A 20,816-nucleotide genomic window follows, 5' to 3' on the forward strand; every position below is an offset into this window, starting at 1 on the left:
TTCAAACCGATAAATAGGAAGAGCAATAGGCTTAAAGATATCGATATAGCTTTTAAGACTACCTTATACTATATAAGATACGTCTTAGAAGTATATAGACGTCTCTACCGTCCTAGTCTTCGAAAAGGTCAGGGTCTCGCCTCGATATAATACTTAGAAGTTAGTAACCTAATAACCTATCGCGTAATAAGCTCTCACAATATCTTAAAAGTAGTATATATAAAGTGTAACTACTAGAATTATAAAATATAGTACTAATATATAATAGATACTATCAATATATCCCCCCTTCTATTCTAGAAGGATAACCAACATCGATTCCCAGCTCTTATAAGCCTAGCCCGAGATATACTTTCGATTCTAGCAACCGGGGCGGGCGTCGAAAGGCTATTTAACTCTGCTCGGGATATCTATCACTACCGCCGAGGTAGACTTAACACCGACACTATTTAGGATCTTATAATATACCTTTATATATCGAGGTTTAACTTCGAGGAAGCCGAGTATACGTTTCTAAAGGAATTCTTCTCTCGCGATAAGGTCGAGATAGCTAACGAAGAGCAGAATAATAGTCTTTATATATACGAGTTTGATCCGATTAGCGATAATAAGGAAGATAGGATAATAGTAGAGATTAGTAATAGAAGGGAGGACGAGCAGCCTACTCTATCAACTGGTAACGAGGATCAAGTTCTAGAGTATAATGTCCCACTACCTATACCTAAGGAAGGGAATACTCAGGTATATAGATTTATTAGATCCCGGAAACGTATAAGGCAGGATAACGATAAATAGGAATACTATTAGCTTCAAATTGATAACTGTGTTATTTACAATCTAAGTATATATAGGAAATATAGTATAATAGTAGCAGTCGAAGAAGGTTTTAGGCACAATCTCTAACCGCGGTCAGAAATAGTATAGGCTAAAGTGGCTTTTCACGTATAAGTAATTTCTGACAGCCGTTAGAAATAGTGGTGGTATATTGGAATTAGAGCGGGCTGTAGGAGCTTTTACCCCCTTGAGGTAAAAAGGAAATACAACAAGATATAGGTAAGAAATGCATAATTTATGTAGATACGACTCTTCCTATGTTTGCACTGTTTAGTAACCCGCATGGGTAACCCGCAAACCCGCGCGGGTTACCCAAGCAAACCCGAAACCCATTGCGGGTTATGAAAGTCGACCCGAAACCCGACCCATTTGCGGGTTGGGTTTTTTCGGGTTTGCGGGTTTGCGGGTTTTGGCGCAGTCTAGGCTGAATACGGATACGTGTATAGAAGAGATCTGCACATAACCCCGGGCCCACTTGACCCAAGGATATTCTAATAAAAATTTCCGACTAACCCACCTTGACGACTCCACGGCTGTTCGTGGGATGCATTAAATCTAGCGGATGTAGAGATAGGGCTTTTGGTAGCATCACGGTATATGTCGCATTTGTAGAGAAATCGAAATAAAGAAGGCCAGGGAAGTGAAACACAAACAATCCCAGGGAAGTACCCAAGTATGATAATTCATCCCACGGGTAAAATACTCACCTGGACAGAGGGCAGGACCCTACGCGGCCTCATAAAGCGGTCTCACCCAGGGAAATTACAACGGCTTAGACTCGGATGCGGACAGCGCGGAGAACCCTCAAGGGGTAACTATATCATGTACGTAGGTATATATTTAGGTTTACGCTAGCTAGCAGCGTGCACCTTATGTTAATTTAGAACCCCATAGAGGATCCATGGATGTCTAGGTAACGAATCCATATGCAAGCATTTGCTCATTGTATCAATTACTACTCTCATGTAGCCTACACTCTGTCAGTATATGATATTAGTTTACCTCGGTGCCTATGTATGATTCAATAGTTTATATAATACTTCTCCTATATACATACGTAGTTAATACATTATCCGAATTGTCCCTGTTTGGTTTGAGATATCCCTCACCCGCATTTCATTTGACTGCCTGGAGGACCATACATATATTCCTATATCTGGGTCTCTTTTTCTACACGAGTGTCGTTCTCCCCTTCGGGTTTATATTAAGGGGGACTGTTACGTATCCCAGATAATTGCAAATAATTTAAATGAAATTGAGATGGTCTTTAACATGATACATATACAGCATGACCGAGTAAAAAGTGGTGAGTTAGTATGATGGAAAAGGATAGTTAATGTCCTAATATTCAAATAGATTCCTTGCAACTTTATAGAGGGAATTTGGGATGATTTGAAAATCGCACAATATTTCTAGAATGAAAAATACGAAGAGGCCATCGAACTCTGGGACATGGCTCACATCAGTAAATTTAATTACATGGAGGACATGGAGGTATGGGGAAGTCGACAAAATCATGGGATTGCAAGAGTTGTCAGAGTTGTCAAGGAAATGCCACTTTGAAAGTAGCTATAGATTCGTGTCATATATATGTACAGTGTTAGGCTGCTCTTAACCAGAGCGAGGCTGATCATCCGCCAAAATGTCCGGAAGATCTCGAATATCAGTCGTTTCGTTCGTGTTCACATCTACAAGCCGGACTGCCTCCAAATGAAGGGGGCCCATGGCCAGAGGAAGGAGTTTGATTTCGGTAGAGTGGCAAGTTCCTGGTAGGAGAGGTCTAATACAAACGTCAGTTTAGAGGAATAAAGGGCAACAAAAACGGCAGAGTGCTCACCCCACGCGAATATCTGTGCTCAAGCTGATCAGCTCGGCTTCCTGACCAGCCACACTCTTTTGCCTCGCATGAACGATATTATCGTCAGTCACCGCCTCGGCCACTTGGTCCTCCTTCCGGCTAGTAATAGATGATGATGAGGGCCGAGCAACATGACCTCGTGGGTCCACGCGTTTCCGCTTGGGGATGGCAATCAAGGCAAACTTGCGAGGAACGTTTGATCGATTGACAATGAAAACATCCCAAGAGAAGACAGAACCCACTTGCACACGAACGGGTCCGGAGAAGGAAATTGTGATACCCACATCGGTGACCGAATATGCTCGTTCTCGCAATGAGCTTCGATGGGAAGGTGTCACACCCACTTGAGTTGAAACCGATAGACTGGTAGGGCGGTTGGTCCTTTGCAGTGCTGGACTGGGCCCCCCAAAAGTCGGATTTAGGGCAACTGAGAAATCGACGTTGGTTCTCCACTGCATAGAAATACGGGGCTTGCAGGCATCATCCACGAGAATTACTGCCTCCAGAGATATGTCCAGTGTGCTGACCAACGCGGTAGATGATGGATTGGTCTCTGGCCCATACTCCGGTGTGAGTTTATACATGAGGGTCACGTCGTCTCGTGGACGGCAAGTAATAGGAAGAGTCAGGCCCGGGGTGTCTGACAGCGACTCAATCGTTCCCTCGGACAGGTGAAGACTTGCTTTATCAAAGGAGACCTCGCAAGCCAAATAAGGGGTGACCTCAAAGTCAAGACTGGCTACGGTCATTGGTATAGCAGTGTAGGAGCTCAGCCGCGAGTAACGAATCCTTGCACTTGCGGCGGGCACAACACGAAAGGGATGGCCATGTTGTTGCTGGATATTGTATATCGGGTCCTCGTTATACGTCGTCGGTACAACCCTCAACAGTCTGGAAGCAGGGAGGAAAGGCTCTTTATGATTGAAAGATTTGTCGATGGATAGAGATTGCAACATGTTGGCCGATGCGGGGACGAGTGAGGGGAGATAGTCATCCTCCGAATCCTCTTGGCGGCGAGCGTCAGCCGGATTCAGGGTAGCAGAGGCAATGAATAAGAGTGACGGGTGTTGAATTCGGATACGGGGACGTCCTATCAACCCATTAGCTACGTTCAGGTTACCATATACAGCCCAAAAAAACCAAACAACTCACGTAGTATAGTTTCAATATTCCAAACCAAATAGACATGATTCCCACTGGCTTCGTCGCCTTCAAATTCATTGAAAACCACCAGGGGATCCTCATCTCCACTAACAATGCCCGAGAATATTATATCTCGAGTTGGCGTAAGGTTTTCACCAACTGATTCCGCTGGATCGACGGCAAAGACATCGAGCTTGACTTCGAGTCGTGGCAGGTAATGTTTCAGGATCGTTTCTGAGCAATCGGACAGCCTCAAGACGATACGAACGGGTAAAAATTCATCTATTAGCTGTCAATGAGTAAGACGCAAAACCCTGCCGAGCCTTTGGGAGTACATACCAAAGAACAATAGAGACCGCTGAGGGATTGACGAGAGGACAGAGGGGAGATCATCAGCTCCGTTCTCTAGGGCTGAAGTGAGTGCGCCTTCGATGTCGAGTGCTGGAGCATGAGGCACAACTGTATCAAGAATGGCATGACGCAAGAATTCCCCCGGGATCTCCAGACCAGGCATTGCGACAGCGGATGTCGCAAAGGAGTCGATAAAGTGGCTGTTTGGAGCTCAGGAGATAACCGATAAGTGTTGATACGGTCAACGCGAAGTGCCAAACGTGCAGAAAGCGCGGAGATCATCCACGAAGCTCCGTTTTCACTTCTATCTCTCTCCGTATCTTCAACACCTTTCACCATGGATCCCAACATTAACCCAGGGTCTGCCACATGGCAACAGGCGCAAAATGCTGAAGGGCGTGTTTATTATTACAACGTTCATACCAAAGCCACGCAATGGACCAAGCCTCAAGAGTTGATGTCTCCGGTTGAGGTTTGTATTTGACCGCAAAATGTTATGAGCTTAACTGACCTGTTTGCAGCTTGCTCTCGCAAACCAGCCATGGAAGGAACACACCACAGATGCTGGGCGCAAGTACTGGTACCATGCAGAAACCAAGCAGAGCACATGGGAGATGCCTGCAGTTTACAAAGATGCGCTTGCACAGGCGCCTGCGCCCCAGGCGACCCCCGCGTAAGTTCCTTCCCGAATTAATTCTCCTCAATTCTAATCCCATTACAGTGCCCCTTCTTTTGTCGCCGGCGGAACCTCTTTCTCGCAACCCCAGCAACGTGACCGTGACGACTTCGACCGAGGCGACCGCGGTGATCGCGGTGATCGAGGATACGGCGATAGACGCGGTGGATACGGCTCATATGAACCAAACGGAATGGTTGCTGCCCCTGAATACAAATCGCAGATGGATCCCGACTATCATTCTCTGGAGGAGGCCGAGAGCGCTTTCATGAAGCTCCTCAAACGTCACAACGTGCAGCCCGATTGGACTTGGGAGGATACAATGCGCGCTACGATCAAGGACCCGCAATACAGAGCTCTCAAGGATCCGCGAGACCGTAAGGCAGCATTCGAGAAATACGTGGTTGAGGTTCGCATGCAGGAAAAGGATCGAGCGAAAGAACGATTCGCCAAGCTTCGCGCCGATTTCAACACTATGCTGAAGCGGCACCCTGAAATCAAATACTACAGCCGCTGGAAGACAATTCGCCCAATCATTGAAGGGGAGACCACATTCAGGTCTACCAACGAGGAAGATGAGAGACGTCAGCTTTTCGAAGAGTACATCCTTGAACTCAAGAAGGCTCATCTCGAGCAAGAGTCTGTCACGCACAAGGCCGCTATGGATGAGTTGATGGCCATTTTGGGCTCACTTAACCTGGAGCCATACACGCGCTGGTCCGAGGCTCATGCTATCATTCAGTCTGATAGCAAGTTCCAAAGCGATGAAAAGTTCAAATCTCTGAGCAAGTGCGACATTCTGACAGCCTTCGAAAATCATATCAAGTCCCTGGAGCGCGCTTTCAACGATGCTCGCCAGCAGCACAAGGCAGCCAGAGCCAGAAAAGAGCGGAAGAACCGAGAGCAGTTTGTGGCCCTCCTTAATGAACTCAGAGCTCAGGGCAAGATCAAGGCGGGCGCCAAGTGGATGAATATCTGCCCGATCATTAAGGATGACCCCAGATACCATGGCATCCTGGGCCAGCCTGGTTCGACCCCTCTGGATTTGTTCTGGGATATGGTGGAAGAAGAAGAGCGTGCTTTGCGTGGACCCCGGAACGATGTTCTCGATGTGCTGGATGTAAGTTCTCTCGGATTGAATAGAATCGTAGACTATATATACTAACTGATTCCAGGACAAACGATATGAAGTTACGACCGAAACGACATTTGATGAATTCAATTCTATCATGTCCGCGGACCGCCGCACCTCCAAGATCGACCCTGAGATCCTCAACCTGATCTTCCGGCGTATCCAAGAAAAGGCAATCCGACGCACGGAGGATGAGAAGCACGCCGCCGATCGTCAACAGCGCCGCGCCGTTGATGCATTGCGCTCTCGTATCAAGCGCCTCGAGCCCCCTGTCCGGGCCACCGATACCTGGGCTGAAGTTCAACCTCGTCTTGAGAAATACGAAGAATACAAGGCCCTCGAGTCGGATGAACTTCGGGAGTCTGCCTTTGAAAAGGCAATTCGCCGCTTGAAAGAAAGAGATGAGGATGCAGAGAGGGATCGTGAAGCACACTCTCAAAGCCGTGGAAGTCGACGGGATTACGACCGTGGTGATCGTGAATACCGCAGTGGACGAGGAGAACGACGTGGACCCAGCGGCCAGTCCAACCGCACCCCGGAAATGGATGCATACGAAGCGGACCGTCGCAAGGCACAGGCCGACCGCGAACGAACTTACCGCAAGGTCAGCGGTATTTCCCCACCCCCCGCGACCGTCGCGACGAACGTGGAGACCGTGACCGTTACCGCAGCCGGGACCGTGACTTTGACCGTCCCCGTACTAGAGACCCAGACCGACGTGAAGACGAACGCGAGCGCCTGTACCGCACTCGTGGTGATCCCCGCGGAGGTCGTGATGAGCTTGATTATGGTGGTGGTACTGGTGGTGTCGACACTCGCAGTGTGGCTAGTGGGGACCGCCGACGCCGACGTGACAGTGATACCGAGAGTGTGGCTAGCCGGTCTGCCAAGCGGTACCGACGTGATAGCCGTGAGCGAGAGCGTAGCAAGGGGCCCAGAGCCCCCGACGGGAACGCTCTGCTATTCCGGAAGAAGAAACTGAGGATGCGAAGAAGAACGATGAGAAGGCCATTCACTCTGGCAGCGAGGAAGGAGAGATTGAAGAGGAGTAGATGGGAGTGAAAATTCTCATTCAAACTTGGTTTCACATGCAAGTAATTTCTGCCCTTCAATGCACATGTAGGATATCGAGCTGAATCTATGTTGCAATCTCATTTGCCTTCTTCCAGACCTTGTAATCGTCCCTAGGCATCTACTACGCGGATTTGAACGCCCTCGAGGCCACCCTCATGCTTGAGTGATTGTTAAAAGTTGGGGTCTAAACCATTTGAGTCTCCCACAATGCCACTCCTAATATTGCACTAATTGCACTTGTAGCAGATGCAGTCGTTCATTGGAGAGCTAATTTTACTGACGTCTTTCGGTTGTACATCGCCAAGTTATTGTTGGCTTGGGGCCTGCTGATGTTGTGTTCCAATAGTCCTTATGAATAGGTCACGGATGAGCCTCCTCGAGTCTAGCTAGTGGGACTACCGATTACTTCACGGATCTACAAACATAGCCGGTATTCTCGCCGGGCGCTGAAAAAATACCGGGGTAGGAAAGTCACCAGTGGACATAACTATACTTGTATACCGCCTACCTAAAAGGCGTATTATATAGCACACTGAAATAATACTCCGTACACGCAGCTGCGCTTTTGTCAAAAACCTATTACCATCCCTCCTCGCTCGTTTCCGTAGTATGTGTTAAATATCTTACTCCTGCTATACACTCACCTATATGTGAGATTCATGCCATCGGAGGGTTTCGTCTGGCAGTTTATTATATAATCAGGGGTGTGTGCCAGGTGCCCAGGTCTGAGGTGCGAGACAAGGTTCATGGGGCGTGGCGGCTGGATTTCTCTTTGGAGACCCCCTGTGGAGTCGATTTCACAAGCGTTCCTCCACATTCTTGGCGAGTCTGGAGTATACAGCCGCCTACTCCGCACTGACTTACTACACAACGTAGCCCCCATTGTTTACATATACCTACATCTACCCGAGTGAAACTTGACCACGAGTATCTGTCTACTCCCATTATTATTCATTCCTTGACGCTGTGTCTTTCGGATCACTGACACGACTGTTTGGTGCTTTTTGGTTCACGAACACTACATCGCATCTTCAGATCGATATACCAATGAGTGTGGTTATTACAACACTAATAAGTTCCGCCGTCTTCTTTAAAGTAAAAATTCACTAAACCTGCCGCTTCTTTGTTCGACTAGGACTAATCCATCGCGATCTTAGTTTCAATATACAGATGGAAGCGTGATAGCGGCGCTCGCCATCTTGGAGACCCCAACCTCCATAAATGTTCCCCCCCCACCCCAAAAGTCAGAATTTTTAAATTTGACAAAGGTGGAAATGGTCTTGTGGACCAGATGGATGTTATATCAAGAGATAGACCAGAAGATACACGGTAGTTCCTCTGGAGCTGAGGTAGAAAGAAGTTCCTCTGGGAGATTATACCTTGTCTCGGTACTGGACTCCTCATGCTCGCTGATCTTTACCTCATATCGTACATTGACTTCATTGACCTCAATTTCAACCCAGGGCATGGTATTGCCATATATCTCACTATGGGATTCTTGACGATGAGGTCAATCTTCTCTATTACACCCGGCTCCAATGCTTTCACCAGCCAACCAAGCCTTGCTCGTCGGCATTTACAAAATCGAAAAGGATTCTGGTCCACATACCCTGGGCTCAATTCCTTCTTGGTATATATCTTTGTGACAGTCTTGATCGTTATCCCGGCGAGGCCTATTTTTGCAGAAAATGGACCCAACCTTTTTGTCCCAATTTTTTCTAGACTATTTTTCGAGTTTCTTTTAACAAACCTGCATACAGCTTGGGTTCGCGCCGTTATTTTGAAGCCGAGCAAGAAATCAATTTGGAAGAGACTTCCTGACTGGCGAGAGTGCATGGCGATTATCCCAGCGGCATCTCCGGATATAGTCCTGCCGAACTCTGTCTACCATTTGACAAACAGATTCAGGGTATCCATGAGTTACCAGGTTTTTGGAGAACTTTCATCCTCGCAGGAGAAACTCAGAAACATCGCTTTTCTTGCAATTTCCGTTGTATTTGAATACTTGGCCTCGATTTTCACACGAGCAATGTATATCAGGGTTGCGGCGTCAATGCTACCCGACTAGGGCGACACCATTCTCGCTGATAACGCAAAAAACAGCTTCTGGGCTCAAGCGCAAAGGGGTAAAGAGAAGTCAGGATTTCCTCTTGAATCAGTGCGTCACACTGCGATTGGTCTTAAGGCCAAGAATCGCGCTAGACAGAGTCGAGATCATCCATTTCAAGACAGGTCAGTTCGAACTCCGAACTCCGAGGTCCGATTTTTGAGATGTGGCAAGTAAGACATTTACAGTGAACAGAGATGAACTGTCAAGAGTAGTCCTATGTTGGAGTCGGTAGTTTAACGTAGAAAGGGTAATGTTATAAGCCTGCTATTTTTCTCAGGGTTCAAGGGGTCAAAGTGAGCAAAGAGAAGAGAGAGGCATCGGGGAAGAGGAAGTTGAGCGGGGCGTCACCACATCAAAAGCCAATCGATAACGGCAATTTAGGGCACTTTAGAGCACGTTAGGGCGAAAGGAATGGCGGCATGATGATGCTACTTTGGCATCCCCTGGATTTCGTGGGTTTTGAAGGTTGCTACATCTCTCGCCCTTTAACCCCCTCTAGGGACACTTAAAGGGAATCATCACACCCCAACTCCAACAGCAATATGCATCCAGGTAGCGAGATAGACCCCTTGTTGGCTTCAAAGCCGACCAGATCACAGACTTGGAGATCCAAAAAATTCCTCATCCTTGTTGTGTGTTCCCTTCTGACACTGGCAACTGATTTCGGGGTTTTTATGTCAAATGCGCCGCAGACAGCTATCTTCGAAGCGATTATCTGCCGGGATTACCAGGCCAGTCTCCGTCGGACCGGGGCCGGAAATGCGATCTTGGACTCAGGCATTTCAAACGCTCTGCTGGACTCAAATCTTTGCAAATCTGAGATTGTGCAGGGAGAGTTAGCTATTGTGATAGGGTACAAAGATACCTTCGATGTCATCCCTGGTAGGTTTGTTCTAATCATTACAGCTCTACGGAAAATATGCTGATCTTGATGACAACTCAGGTCTCCTGCTTTCGCTTCCATATGGGATCCTTTCAGATCGCTGGGGACGGAAGCCAGTCCTGTGCTTTTGCCTACTAGGTATTATCCTGGGCGAACTCTGGGTGAGAATAGTCTGTGAGTTGGCCATCTATCTACTGGCTTGATGCTTTGTTTATAATTTATAGGCATATGGTCAAGTCACATTCCTCTGCGGATGATCTGGTTATCATCACTTTTTAAGGTCATCGGCGGCGGTGATCCAGTGATCGCTGCTATTGTTTGTGTCATAGTAGCCGACGTCTTCTCTGAAGATGAAAGGTATTGTCGCGCTATACGGTCCTGCAAGATCAAGCTAACAAATGTACAGATCAACTACCCTCTTTCGTCTGAATTCTGCTGTCATCCTGGCAGAAATTCTGGCTACGCCGATCAGTGCTTATTTGATGACCTTCAGCCCAATGCTTCCTAATCTCCTAGGAGTAGGTCTTATAATTCTAGGAACCATCCCGGTCGTGTTTCTCCCCGAGACACTTAAAGATGCAAAAGCGAAGCGTTCAATCCCAGCAGGCACAGAACATGCCACCGAAAATGAGCGACTAGAGCAGCAACGGGTCAAGAAAGAAGTGCTTCAAGAATTTACTCGACAGATTCGTGAATTTATCGAGTCGACCCGGTTCATTTGGTCAGATTCAAACGTGTGTATTATGGTTATCGTGGCTTTTGTCACGGTTATAGGCCGTCAATCCACAAACCTACTTTTGCAGTATGTGTCAAAGAAATTCGACTGGAGCATTGCTCGCGTATGTTTGTCATTTTCATTTGAGCGATCTGAAACTAACAATACCATAGTCGAGTCTTTTAATCTCGCTGCGAGGGATATTCTCTCTTTTGACCTACTCAATCTTAATGCCAGGCCTATCCGGCCTTGCTATCAGATACCTGAATCTCCATGGGAAATATAGAGACCATGTAATGAGCAAGTGGAGCGGTATCCTGTCAATCATCGGTTTCGCGGCAATCTTCCTCGCCCCGACACCAGCCATCTTAGTTGGTGGCCAGATTATCCTGTCAATTGGGTCATCATTCCTGGTAACTACTCGCAGTCTGGCCACGGCACTTGTACTACCAGACCATGTCGGCACTTTGTATTCTGTCATTGCCATCGCACAGTCGGTCGGTGTGCTTGTCGCAGGTCCACTGTTCGCCAATCTCTTTCGACTGGGCATGCATCTCGGAAATGCCTGGATGGGACTTCCATTTTTACAGGCATCACTCTTCTTCGTCGTGGCCGTCGCTGCCATCCGTCGAATTCGGCTTGGACCGCCGGCTCGGGGAAATAATGACGAGGAGCAGGAACCTCATTTATCGGCCTAGTGCTGATATTTGTCCATTCATTTCTTCGACCAAAATCCAAGCGCTTTAACATAAGTTTGTGATGGTTGGGGGGGATTAGAGAAACTTGGCTGATCACTATTCAGGCCCGAGACCTCGAGATATTGTTGGGGTGTATACAGTTCCCCTGGAATCAAGGACGGTACGGCAGTTTCTGTCCACGTCTCTGTGGTAGCAATCTCGCCATAATAGCCGATCTGATCACCCCGGGAATAGTTCAAAATGGGTGGAGAGCTGTGGGCCTGATGTTGAATTGCTTGGGAATGCTTTTGTTTCTTACTCCGCTCCCCTAAATCTTTCATTTAGTTTTCAAACCAATCGTAGCATGCATATTACATACGAAACTTTTATTACATACGAAACTTTTGTTGCGCTATGCGATTTTGAAGTCTTCCTCGTGTGTGATAGTCCATGATTGTATCCATAATGGCTCACTCACTGTATGGCCCAAAGAAGAAAGAAGAGGGTGCATGTAACACCGATATCACTGCGGCCTGCGAGTGATTTATCAGTACCTAGGTATCTCGTTTGCTTCCTGGTCCAGAGACTTGCAGGAAACCCATAATTCATGTAACCTTGACTTTGCCATTCTAAGCCTTTGATGGCCCTAGACAGGCTATGTCGACAGTACTCTATTGGATGGAATAATCCACCCGGTCGGGCTTCATCGTACACGGACCCCAAGCAGGGACGGCCCGCCGTCCAGCCTGATCGAAGCGCCATACAGGGGTAAAAGGTATTTCTTAGCAGGAGGCCATTAGCTCGTTAGTAGTAGCTCCTAATAAGACTAGAGCCTGAGCCCGCTATCTCACCCCCTGTATTTGCCAAGAACTTCTCAATGAATTCCTCCATTGGTGCCGATCTAACTACGGATCTATTTGCGGTGCCGCGTTAGCCATATTTTGTGACAGGACAAGGAACGATGGAACTGGCGTGAAAGCATGTGGCGAAGGATGAAATTTTTCTTGACCTTCCTCGAGCTTCATGTTTTCTCTCTTTCCCTCTTGCTGTCCCCAGTCTAATTTCCCCCGTACAAATGCACTTCTTCATCAGGACTCCGCTCCCGTCACATTTGTAAAAAGCATGTGGCACCAATTCGACGCAAGTGAATGCACAAGATGAATACGAGACTAGCTGTCAAGGCTACCATAGTGGACATTGATTCATGAAGTGCTAATTCGATCCTTCCAATGATGTTGCAGTGCTGATGCAGGGCTTAGCGAAGGTCGATGGCCACATCCATGACCGCTGGCACTAGCGGTGTTGCTTCACTGTCCAATCGGAGTTCCGGTTGGATTTTCCCAAAATAGGATATTTAATGCTGAGGTCCGGCTCTGAGGTCCGATGCCGAGGCCCCTGGACCCCATTCTCCACTGCAGCAAAAGCATTAGTACCTCCTCCTCTTTAATATCCTCAAACCCTACAAAGTAGACTGTGTCTTATTAGTATCGCATCGCCGGTTTATAGCCAGGCTTCTATCCTTACTCCGTATGAACAAATCCGGTCAGTGAAAATGGCAACACCTCGTCGAAATGGACGGCTGTCATCATGCGAGCCTTGCCGAAAGTCCAAATTACGATGCGATCATCAAAGTCCCATCTGTGGTCGATGTCTCTGTCATGGCCAGGCCGAGCGCTGCTTCTATCATCCCGCTCCACTAACTCAGCCGCGCGTACGCGCCTCCAGGGTGGTCCCCCGGAGATCCAAGAGGCAACAACGCCCGGACAATCAATTGGTTTTTCGAGTGGATCAAAGGATCTCCAGCACAGCCGCGCCTCGCCCGCAGTCAGATTTGCCACCGGTTACAGATGCGGGGAATACGTTACGCGATCAGCATATTGCGCAATGGGCTGCAAAGGAGAAACAGACTCTGGGACCTGGAATTCTAGGGTTGGTCTCACCCCAAGATATTTTCAGGGAGTATGAAGACACCCTGCGTGTTGAAGAACCAGGCAGTCTACCAGCAGCGACAGTACCAACAGTTCCATATTCACCAAGCAACTCCGATCAGGTGCTCCTAGGAGTTCAGATTCTATCACACCTGCAAAAGATCCATTGGTTCCATGAGATCATTGAATTAAAGAACAAGATATCCCCGGGATGGTTTCTAGGCCCTCCCTTGACTCGCGCCTTGTGCAATTCTATGGAGCAAATGTATGATTGCGCAGTCCGCAACTCTCAGGATACGCATGCATCACTAGCCACCTTGTCCCGTCAAATATTTGTCAACACATCCGAAGATATCCAGACACATTCAACAATGAATTTTTCAGAATATTTTGATTCAATAACGGCGAGATGGGAAACAATTGGACTTGTCTTCGCCCTATTAGGAACGGCGTTATTCCATACACCCGATGATGACCCGATCTTCACGCATCGCAACCCCTGGAAGCTTGAAAAGAGCCAACTCAGAAATATCGCCACTGCTGTTGGTGAGATTTGCTGCCAATTCTGCAGTAGTGCTGGAACGACAAGCGATCCCTTTTGCTGGCTTACGACCCAGCAAATAGTTCTCTTGAGTTCGATGTTTGGCGATAGCGGTAACCACCCTTTGATATCGCCCTTTAGAAAAGAGAGAAAATGGCTAAACCTTGGATAGACTATAGGGTCTGGCAAAAACTCGGAGATCTATCTACCATCGTATACGCATTCGGCTTGCATCAATCCGATAAAGACTTTGAAGAAGACTTTCCGTTCTTCTTAGTGGAGATCCGAAAGCGAGTCATGGTATGCGCATACGCAATTGATAAGGAACTAGCGACCTCCTTAGGACGTCCTCCACGGATATGCTCTCGATACTGTAGTATTCTGCCTCCCCTGGATATAAGTTATGAGACGATAGTCCTCTCACGAAGCGAAGGAGAGAGGGCACTACAGAATCTCGACGCGAATGGTTGGAACACCGAAGGAAATTTTACCGTTGGTGTCAGGCTTCGCGTCGTGCTACTAACAAGCTTGTTGCGAGAAAGTATCCTAGAGTTGTCTTTGAGTCCTACAACTCAGCATATCCCAGCCAGAGTTGAGTCCGTGTCTCATAGAGTTCAAATTATGTTGATATCAGGGACTGACCGCAAGGAACTGTACAGAGGATTGATTCAGGAATCCCGTCAAACGCAACAAGACCTTCCCTTATTTATGCACTGGTCTCCCGAGGACGCTGCAGCGGGTGCTTACACCTCTACACGAGATGAGGGCCGCGCCTTCGCTCACATGGAATTTACGTACCAGGAGTTTCTGCTGCATCGGATCTTGCTAAAGCGCCTTGGGACAAACTCAAAAGGTCTTATTGAAAGCTCCTTGGAAATAGTGACCACGCTATTAGACATTATTGCCATGCAGATCCGGTCTGCTCACTTGGTGGCGAATATGTCGTGGGATGTAAGACTACCTTGCCCCCTCAATACTAACATACTCTTATAATATCATTTTTCTCTAGTTATGCTACATTGGTCTTCCTGCTGCAGGCATCCTAACTTCGAACCTGCTCTCGGGGCAAAGCTCTCAGATATCGAATTTATCACCAGCGCCATTACCTGCCAACTTTCGTCTACTTGCTATCCAAAAGCTCGTTCTTTTTGTCTCCCATCTGACCTCGCTGGTGCGTCCACATGAAGGAAGTTATGAGATTGCTCAACAAGGGGCGAGATTTATTCGTCGGGTACTCGATCGAATTATATCCCCCGAATATCTCCAGCCGGCTCCCTTGACTCCGGATATTGATTTATCTAAAGATTGGTACGACGGTTGTGATTTGGACGGTAATTTTGATTTCATGGCGTGGTTTGACAATATCCACTGGACTCAGGACCCGTTGTTACATTTTACCTGACTTCTACACAACATCCATCTTCAGTCCATTATATACCATCTCTAAGCAAGATCTAATCTTGTTCAAAAGATGGGCATTGAAACGCACATTAGAATTAGGCTTCCTACCACAACAGCAACAAGGCACTGCTTTTACAGAACAGAACCCTCGATGGCTTTCGAGGTTTCATCTGTTCTTCAATGAATTGCTTTTATATGTACCCTAACATTTTCGACCGAATAAGCAAATTAGGAACGACTCATCACGTCAGCTAACGAAAGGTACCAAGAGAATATTCAGTTCAATATGCAATCATAAGGCTATATGAACTCCTCAACAGCACCAACAATATTCGCAGTCCCGACATTAAACCCGCTCTCATATGCTCAGGTATCAACAGTGATGCTTCACAACCCTTCGACAACTCTGATCATCATCCATGTTCGCCCAAAACATGTCACACTGAAAGTTTCCTGCTTGACTGTGCGCTCATTTACCTAGTTACCAAGGTTAGCACGTTCTTGGATCAAGGTGTTGATTGGATATACTGACTGATTTTCCAGGATTCGTCAGTCTCGGCGCGCTTGTTGATGTTCCATGCTCCATCGACTTCCTTGCGAGAGTGCACAACGAGCCCTTGTGCTCCAATAGCCCAAGCATAGGCGATGTAGATAGTGCTGGCAAGATGAATCATAGGAGTGATCTTGATTTAAAATCAGGCTGGCGAAGTACTTGAGGATTTGGAACTGATTTATTGAAACAAGCTGTTTGTCAAAGCTGATGTGTGGATGTAATAAATGGGCAAAACTGCCAGCTTTTATATTTCTGTCTCTGGCCCTTTTCCCCAGCGCTGTATTATTATTAAAACCGTGAACACCAGGAAAAGGCAGGTGATGACAGGATGTTCATGGTGTAGATTTCCAGTATCTCACGCCAGGGTCTACCCTCTCGTGGACTCGATCTAGACACCGAGTTTGGATGGATATTTAGGGTATTGCGCATACCTATTTCATGTTTCTATGCATGATTACTTTCTCACTTCTTATTCGCCCATAAACTGTGGAGTTTTACCTAGGTTTGATGTACCAATTACCTTAGCTGAAATTGCTTGGTCACATTTAGTCTTCGCCCCCAAAGCCCGCTAACTCTTTTTGTAGTATTTTTACCCACTGGTGTACTAGACTTGACGCACATGCAGATATAACGCGTTCTATAATACTGTTGGGCACTTTTAATTGATACCTGATGATTTCTAGCGGCGCCTTTTTCTTGAGAAGTGCGGTGCCGGGATGATTGACCCCGCTTTTTGTTCTGCTTCCTCTCTTACCTCGTCCGTTCACTCGATTCATTCAAAGAGCAGAGTTTATCTACATTCACCAAACCCGAATATGAGTGTTCCTCAAAATTCCTTGCAGAAACGTCGAGAACGTCCGTCAAAAGGACCCGAACACGCAGTCTTAAGGGAAATAGCCTCCACACTGCTAAAATTAGATTTTTCGGCTTTGCGGACTCTACAAGAGCACAAAAAGTCCAAAGATTACCAAAAGATTTTCGTGGATTTCACTGTAGGCAATCTCGCCAACATCAACCATGACGATCGTTTGCAATCTATTTACCGCGCAATACGCCGTCATGTGGCAACGCTCTCCGAAGAGAACCTTTATGAGATAGTATCGAAGCCCTTCAAAGGTGACTTTTATCGTGAGATGATTTACCTGGCGATTCAGGCTTTTGAGGATGCTTTGGAATACGAGAATTGCGAGCTGATGGACATGCTGATCCACGGTGATGCCCCCCCCGGTTCCTTCCGAAGCAGTCCATGAACAGTTATGCGATATTTTGCATTTGTCACGAAGCTTATACAACCAAATCAAAGATGCGGCCGCTAGTGGCTATCTTCGAAAATCAATTCCCATACTCAAGGAGGGATTGCGGAGTATCGACGAGGACATCGAAGACTTGTGCTCAACTTTAGGTGTTCAGCACGAACCGCTGGTTTGCTTAGATGATACTGATGAGAGGTGATTCCATTTTGACTATTTTCAAACTACTTTTCTTACCAAAAAGCAGGAAATTGCTAGAGACACCTTCAAGAAATCCTCCAAATGCTATACTTGAACAGGAAAAGGCAAGATCCGCTCTTGCTTTCATTGTTCCTGTCACATGCGCTGTTTCATTTGTCCCAGCTTGCTTTGCTTCGGTCTCTTCCGAGAACAAGCCAGGCGGGGTAAAAGATTCAGATTTTTTCCAACTTATAGCATCTGCTCTGATTCAGCTCCTTGGAATATTCACAACATTTTGGCCGATATACAAAAAACTTCGCCCGGATCGCGTTTCCTGGATTCAATCTTGTACGCTGGCGCTTATAAGCTTCTTCTTGACGATTGCTGCATTTCCTATCTACCTCTGTGCCTCAAGGACCTGGGGTGGACTGACAATCCTTGCTGGGTCCTTTGTGCAATCCTTTTTACAACTGCAGCTCTTTCTTAGGATACCCAAAGAGAAAGTTCATAAAGGATAGGCAAACAATCGTGGATTAGGCGGCCTTGCCTTGAGAGGAAAATATACTGTTCCCTTTAGATTCTCGTGTGGCTAATGAGATAAATGCTTTTACGATCTTTTGACGGGTGGTGCTAGTCTTATCCTCGTGTTAAAACGTGATTATAGGGCTATTTATTATCCAGGGGAGTCTCCTGTCTATAGCGCATGCTAGCGAGTGTATTGTCCATAGATGCCTTTCCCTGCACGTAAGCTTACGAATAGCATTCCATTGGCCTGATCAGAGCGCCGCTCATATGTTACCCATCAGTATGATTATTATGACCATGAGATTATTGACAGTCGTAGCAACTTTTGGATTCCATTTTTGATTTATTCACTTCTTACATCACTGAATAGAAGTCAAGCTAGAAGTCAAGCTGCTAGCACCACTCGACCTAGGTCTCAATGGAGAAGTATTCGAGTCTGAATCCTGAGGATAATGCCTCCGTGGAATCTTTGCTTCATGGCGGAGATGAAACTCGCTTGGAAGACGATGGCTTAGATAGCTTCACTTTCAAGCACCGCAATGGTTCCTAGCTCGAGCGACACAAAATCGCTATCTACGTGAACGCTCTCTTATTATCGCTAAACGTGATATTAGATTTCTTGTTTTACACCTACCTTAATCTTCAATACTCTCATTACCCATTTTTCGAAGAGAGTGAGTGTTCCTGAGAGGGAAGTCGTGACTTTATCTAACACAGAGCTAACACCTACCCAATAGCGCCTGCTCGCGATGTTATTAGATATGAGGGGCAGCAACTAGATTTGCTACCTGTGTATCTGCCCAATGGAACCTTGAATCCTAAAAAACCAGGACACTTCAACAGAAAGTCGACACCCCAGCTTGCCGATGATTGGAAGAACATCATGCAACGTACGGACGTTGTTAATCTTTTGATAACCTCTCGAGAAGCCCAGCTCCGCTGACTATCTCTGTAAACCAAAATATTCGTCTTCAGAGAGGTGAACTTGGCCCATTCGCCCATGATGACAGCGTCATCCAACTTGCCGATGGATCTGGTTATTTTGCTACATTAGCGGTGTTCCATGGGCTGCATTGCCTGAAGAGATTCCATCACTACATTCATCGGGATTCTTACTACCCTAACATGACTGAAGAAAATAACGCGCGCCTTTTGTACCATACTGGTGAGTGAGGCCAGAGCAGCTAAAACTGAGCATAGTTCTCGAGGAGTTGACGCTTACCGATTCAAACTCAGAACACTGTGTTGATTGGTTGAGGCAATATGTACAATGCAACGCCGATACTACAGTCATCCCCTTCTACTGGGGAGCTGGGTAAGATATTATCACAGGCCAGCCTATGTCGGCGATGCTAATATTTGAAATAAGACAAAAACATCCTCTGGCGGTTGATAAAGCAAAACATCAATGTGTCAAATTGGAGCCCCTCGAGCACTGGATGGCAGAACATTCTTTCGACGCCTTCGAGCAAGGTCTACTGGTGCATCCTATTTACGGTAAGAATGCTTATGAGGCATGGCTCTGAGTGCTGAAAATGCTAATTTACCGATTTAGGCGGTCCATATACCGGAGAGAAGGCGGACACAATTGGAATCGCTCTAGGTGATCATACTCTGGAGGTCGGGAATGGTGGACATTCTCACTAGACTACCCAAAACTATCGTCCGAGAACTTTGAATCTAAGATATCCGACACTAATAACTCGGTTGAGATTTATGATACAAGTCAAAGTAGTTCAAAAGCGAGCGGGTCACCCAAGCGAGCCGCTTCCCTAGACCTGGCTGTGACCATTTGGTGAGCTTGAGGGTCCATAAACAAGATAGATAGGTAAAAGACATCATTTTTTTCACGTGATTTTTTTGCTCAAGATTGATTAGTGTCTAAAATAACTAAAACGTTGTCCTGAATAGGTAAGGGGATATATATGCGGCTTGCTGTTGGTCATAATGGGGGACTCTCAGAGATCTAGTAAAGAGGGGGGTTGTTTTTTTTTCCTTTTGTCAAGAAACTCCCACTCGTCTATTTGCTTTTGTAAGTCGTGTCATCACGACTCCTGAATTTCTGTATTCTATGGTCGGGTAAATGCTGAGGTTTTGGCGCATAATAAAGCCTTATGCCATTGGTGCAAATTGTTGGCCATGTCTAAAACGGTTTGGCAAGAAGCACTATAAAGATACTCAATTTCACCAAAGCACGCTGCTCCGAATTGTTCATCAAATGCATGCTCCTTTAAGCGAAGTAAATCCCCAATTTGCCACTTCTATGTACGGCGTACATCAAATCTATTTTATCGCGTGGGAGTTATTCCTGAAAAAGAAACAATGGACTGACTTGCTGGCTTTCCGGTCGAAATAGAAAGGTCACTCTTCCGGCATAGTGCTTATCTGCGATTATCTGCATGTGCATGCAGTGGACATCCACACTAGGATAATTCGGGTCTAATGCTTACAGATGTCTCCTGCAGTCAGCTGCTTGGGCATATCACAGGTTCTTTTTAAAAAAAGATACAGACACCGGGCCCAGGGAAGTAGTACCTCTTCATCTGGGAGACATAAGCTTACGGTTTATTTGAAGGCTCGCCATCAGTAAACGCTTGCTCATACGGTGGGTCCATACTTTGCTATATTACACACACGAAGCGAGCTGCTAGCCAAAGTACTCCCCCATCACTTTATCGGTGGTGATAAAATTGGCCTGCACAACACTCCTTCCCATTACGCTATTCTGGTCAAGATTTGTTGGATGCCTGAGGCATCACCATGTGATAGAACCCATAGTAGATAGTACACCTGCTCTCTCTCCCCCTTTCTCTCTCCTCTCTCTGTCCAACTCAATACATACAGTCTTTTCTCTATGAGTACACTCGCACTGTATTAAGATTCCAAGTCTGATTCCGGCGAAAGAGAAGCAGACCTAGGTGAGTGTGCCACAGAAGCTTTGAGCAGTGAGAACCCTTAAGAACGACGCATTATCGCGCTGATTGC

General features: G+C 46.6%; 6 protein-coding genes across 6 annotated transcripts; 5 read left to right on the forward strand and 1 right to left on the reverse strand.

The window, feature by feature from the left end:
• Positions 1-2,445: 2,445 nt before the first annotated feature.
• N7487_003048 (TRAPP trafficking subunit Trs65 domain-containing protein) lies at positions 2,446-4,349 on the reverse strand (the record flags this gene model as incomplete). Its single annotated transcript, XM_056870795.1, has 4 exons — positions 2,446-2,614; positions 2,672-3,782; positions 3,845-4,117; positions 4,175-4,349. The coding sequence occupies 4 exons, from the start codon at positions 4,347-4,349 to the stop codon at positions 2,446-2,448; spliced, it is 1,728 nt and encodes a 575-aa protein (XP_056735579.1).
• A 174-nt stretch (positions 4,350-4,523) lies between these two features.
• On the forward strand, positions 4,524-6,976 carry N7487_003049 (snoRNA-splicing protein PRP40; the record flags this gene model as incomplete). Its single annotated transcript, XM_056870796.1, has 4 exons — positions 4,524-4,658; positions 4,708-4,859; positions 4,908-5,982; positions 6,038-6,976. 4 exons carry the CDS (start codon positions 4,524-4,526, stop codon positions 6,974-6,976), a joined length of 2,301 nt encoding a protein of 766 aa, XP_056735580.1.
• A 2,876-nt stretch (positions 6,977-9,852) lies between these two features.
• On the forward strand, positions 9,853-11,474 carry N7487_003050 (uncharacterized protein; the record flags this gene model as incomplete). The annotated part of the gene is made up of 5 exons (XM_056870797.1): positions 9,853-10,060; positions 10,122-10,235; positions 10,286-10,418; positions 10,468-10,900; positions 10,950-11,474. 5 exons carry the CDS (start codon positions 9,853-9,855, stop codon positions 11,472-11,474), a joined length of 1,413 nt encoding a protein of 470 aa, XP_056735581.1.
• Positions 11,475-13,005: 1,531 nt separating this feature from the next.
• N7487_003051 (uncharacterized protein) lies at positions 13,006-15,324 on the forward strand (the record flags this gene model as incomplete). Its single annotated transcript, XM_056870798.1, has 3 exons — positions 13,006-14,035; positions 14,095-14,873; positions 14,932-15,324. 3 exons carry the CDS (start codon positions 13,006-13,008, stop codon positions 15,322-15,324), a joined length of 2,202 nt encoding a protein of 733 aa, XP_056735582.1.
• Positions 15,325-16,691: 1,367 nt separating this feature from the next.
• On the forward strand, positions 16,692-17,126 carry N7487_003052 (uncharacterized protein; the record flags this gene model as incomplete). Its single annotated transcript, XM_056870799.1, has 1 exon — positions 16,692-17,126. The coding sequence occupies one exon, from the start codon at positions 16,692-16,694 to the stop codon at positions 17,124-17,126; it is 435 nt and encodes a 144-aa protein (XP_056735583.1).
• Positions 17,127-18,249: 1,123 nt separating this feature from the next.
• On the forward strand, positions 18,250-19,478 carry N7487_003053 (oxidase ustYa family protein; the record flags this gene model as incomplete). The annotated part of the gene is made up of 6 exons (XM_056870800.1): positions 18,250-18,373; positions 18,569-18,732; positions 18,807-18,996; positions 19,032-19,146; positions 19,201-19,328; positions 19,387-19,478. The coding sequence occupies 6 exons, from the start codon at positions 18,250-18,252 to the stop codon at positions 19,476-19,478; spliced, it is 813 nt and encodes a 270-aa protein (XP_056735584.1).
• Positions 19,479-20,816: the final 1,338 nt, after the last annotated feature.

Source organism: Penicillium crustosum (genome assembly GCF_028827405.1).
Source record: "Penicillium crustosum strain IBT 35664 chromosome Unknown utg000001l_segment0_segment0, whole genome shotgun sequence".
Classification (NCBI taxonomy): Eukaryota; Fungi; Ascomycota; class Eurotiomycetes; order Eurotiales; family Aspergillaceae; genus Penicillium; species Penicillium crustosum.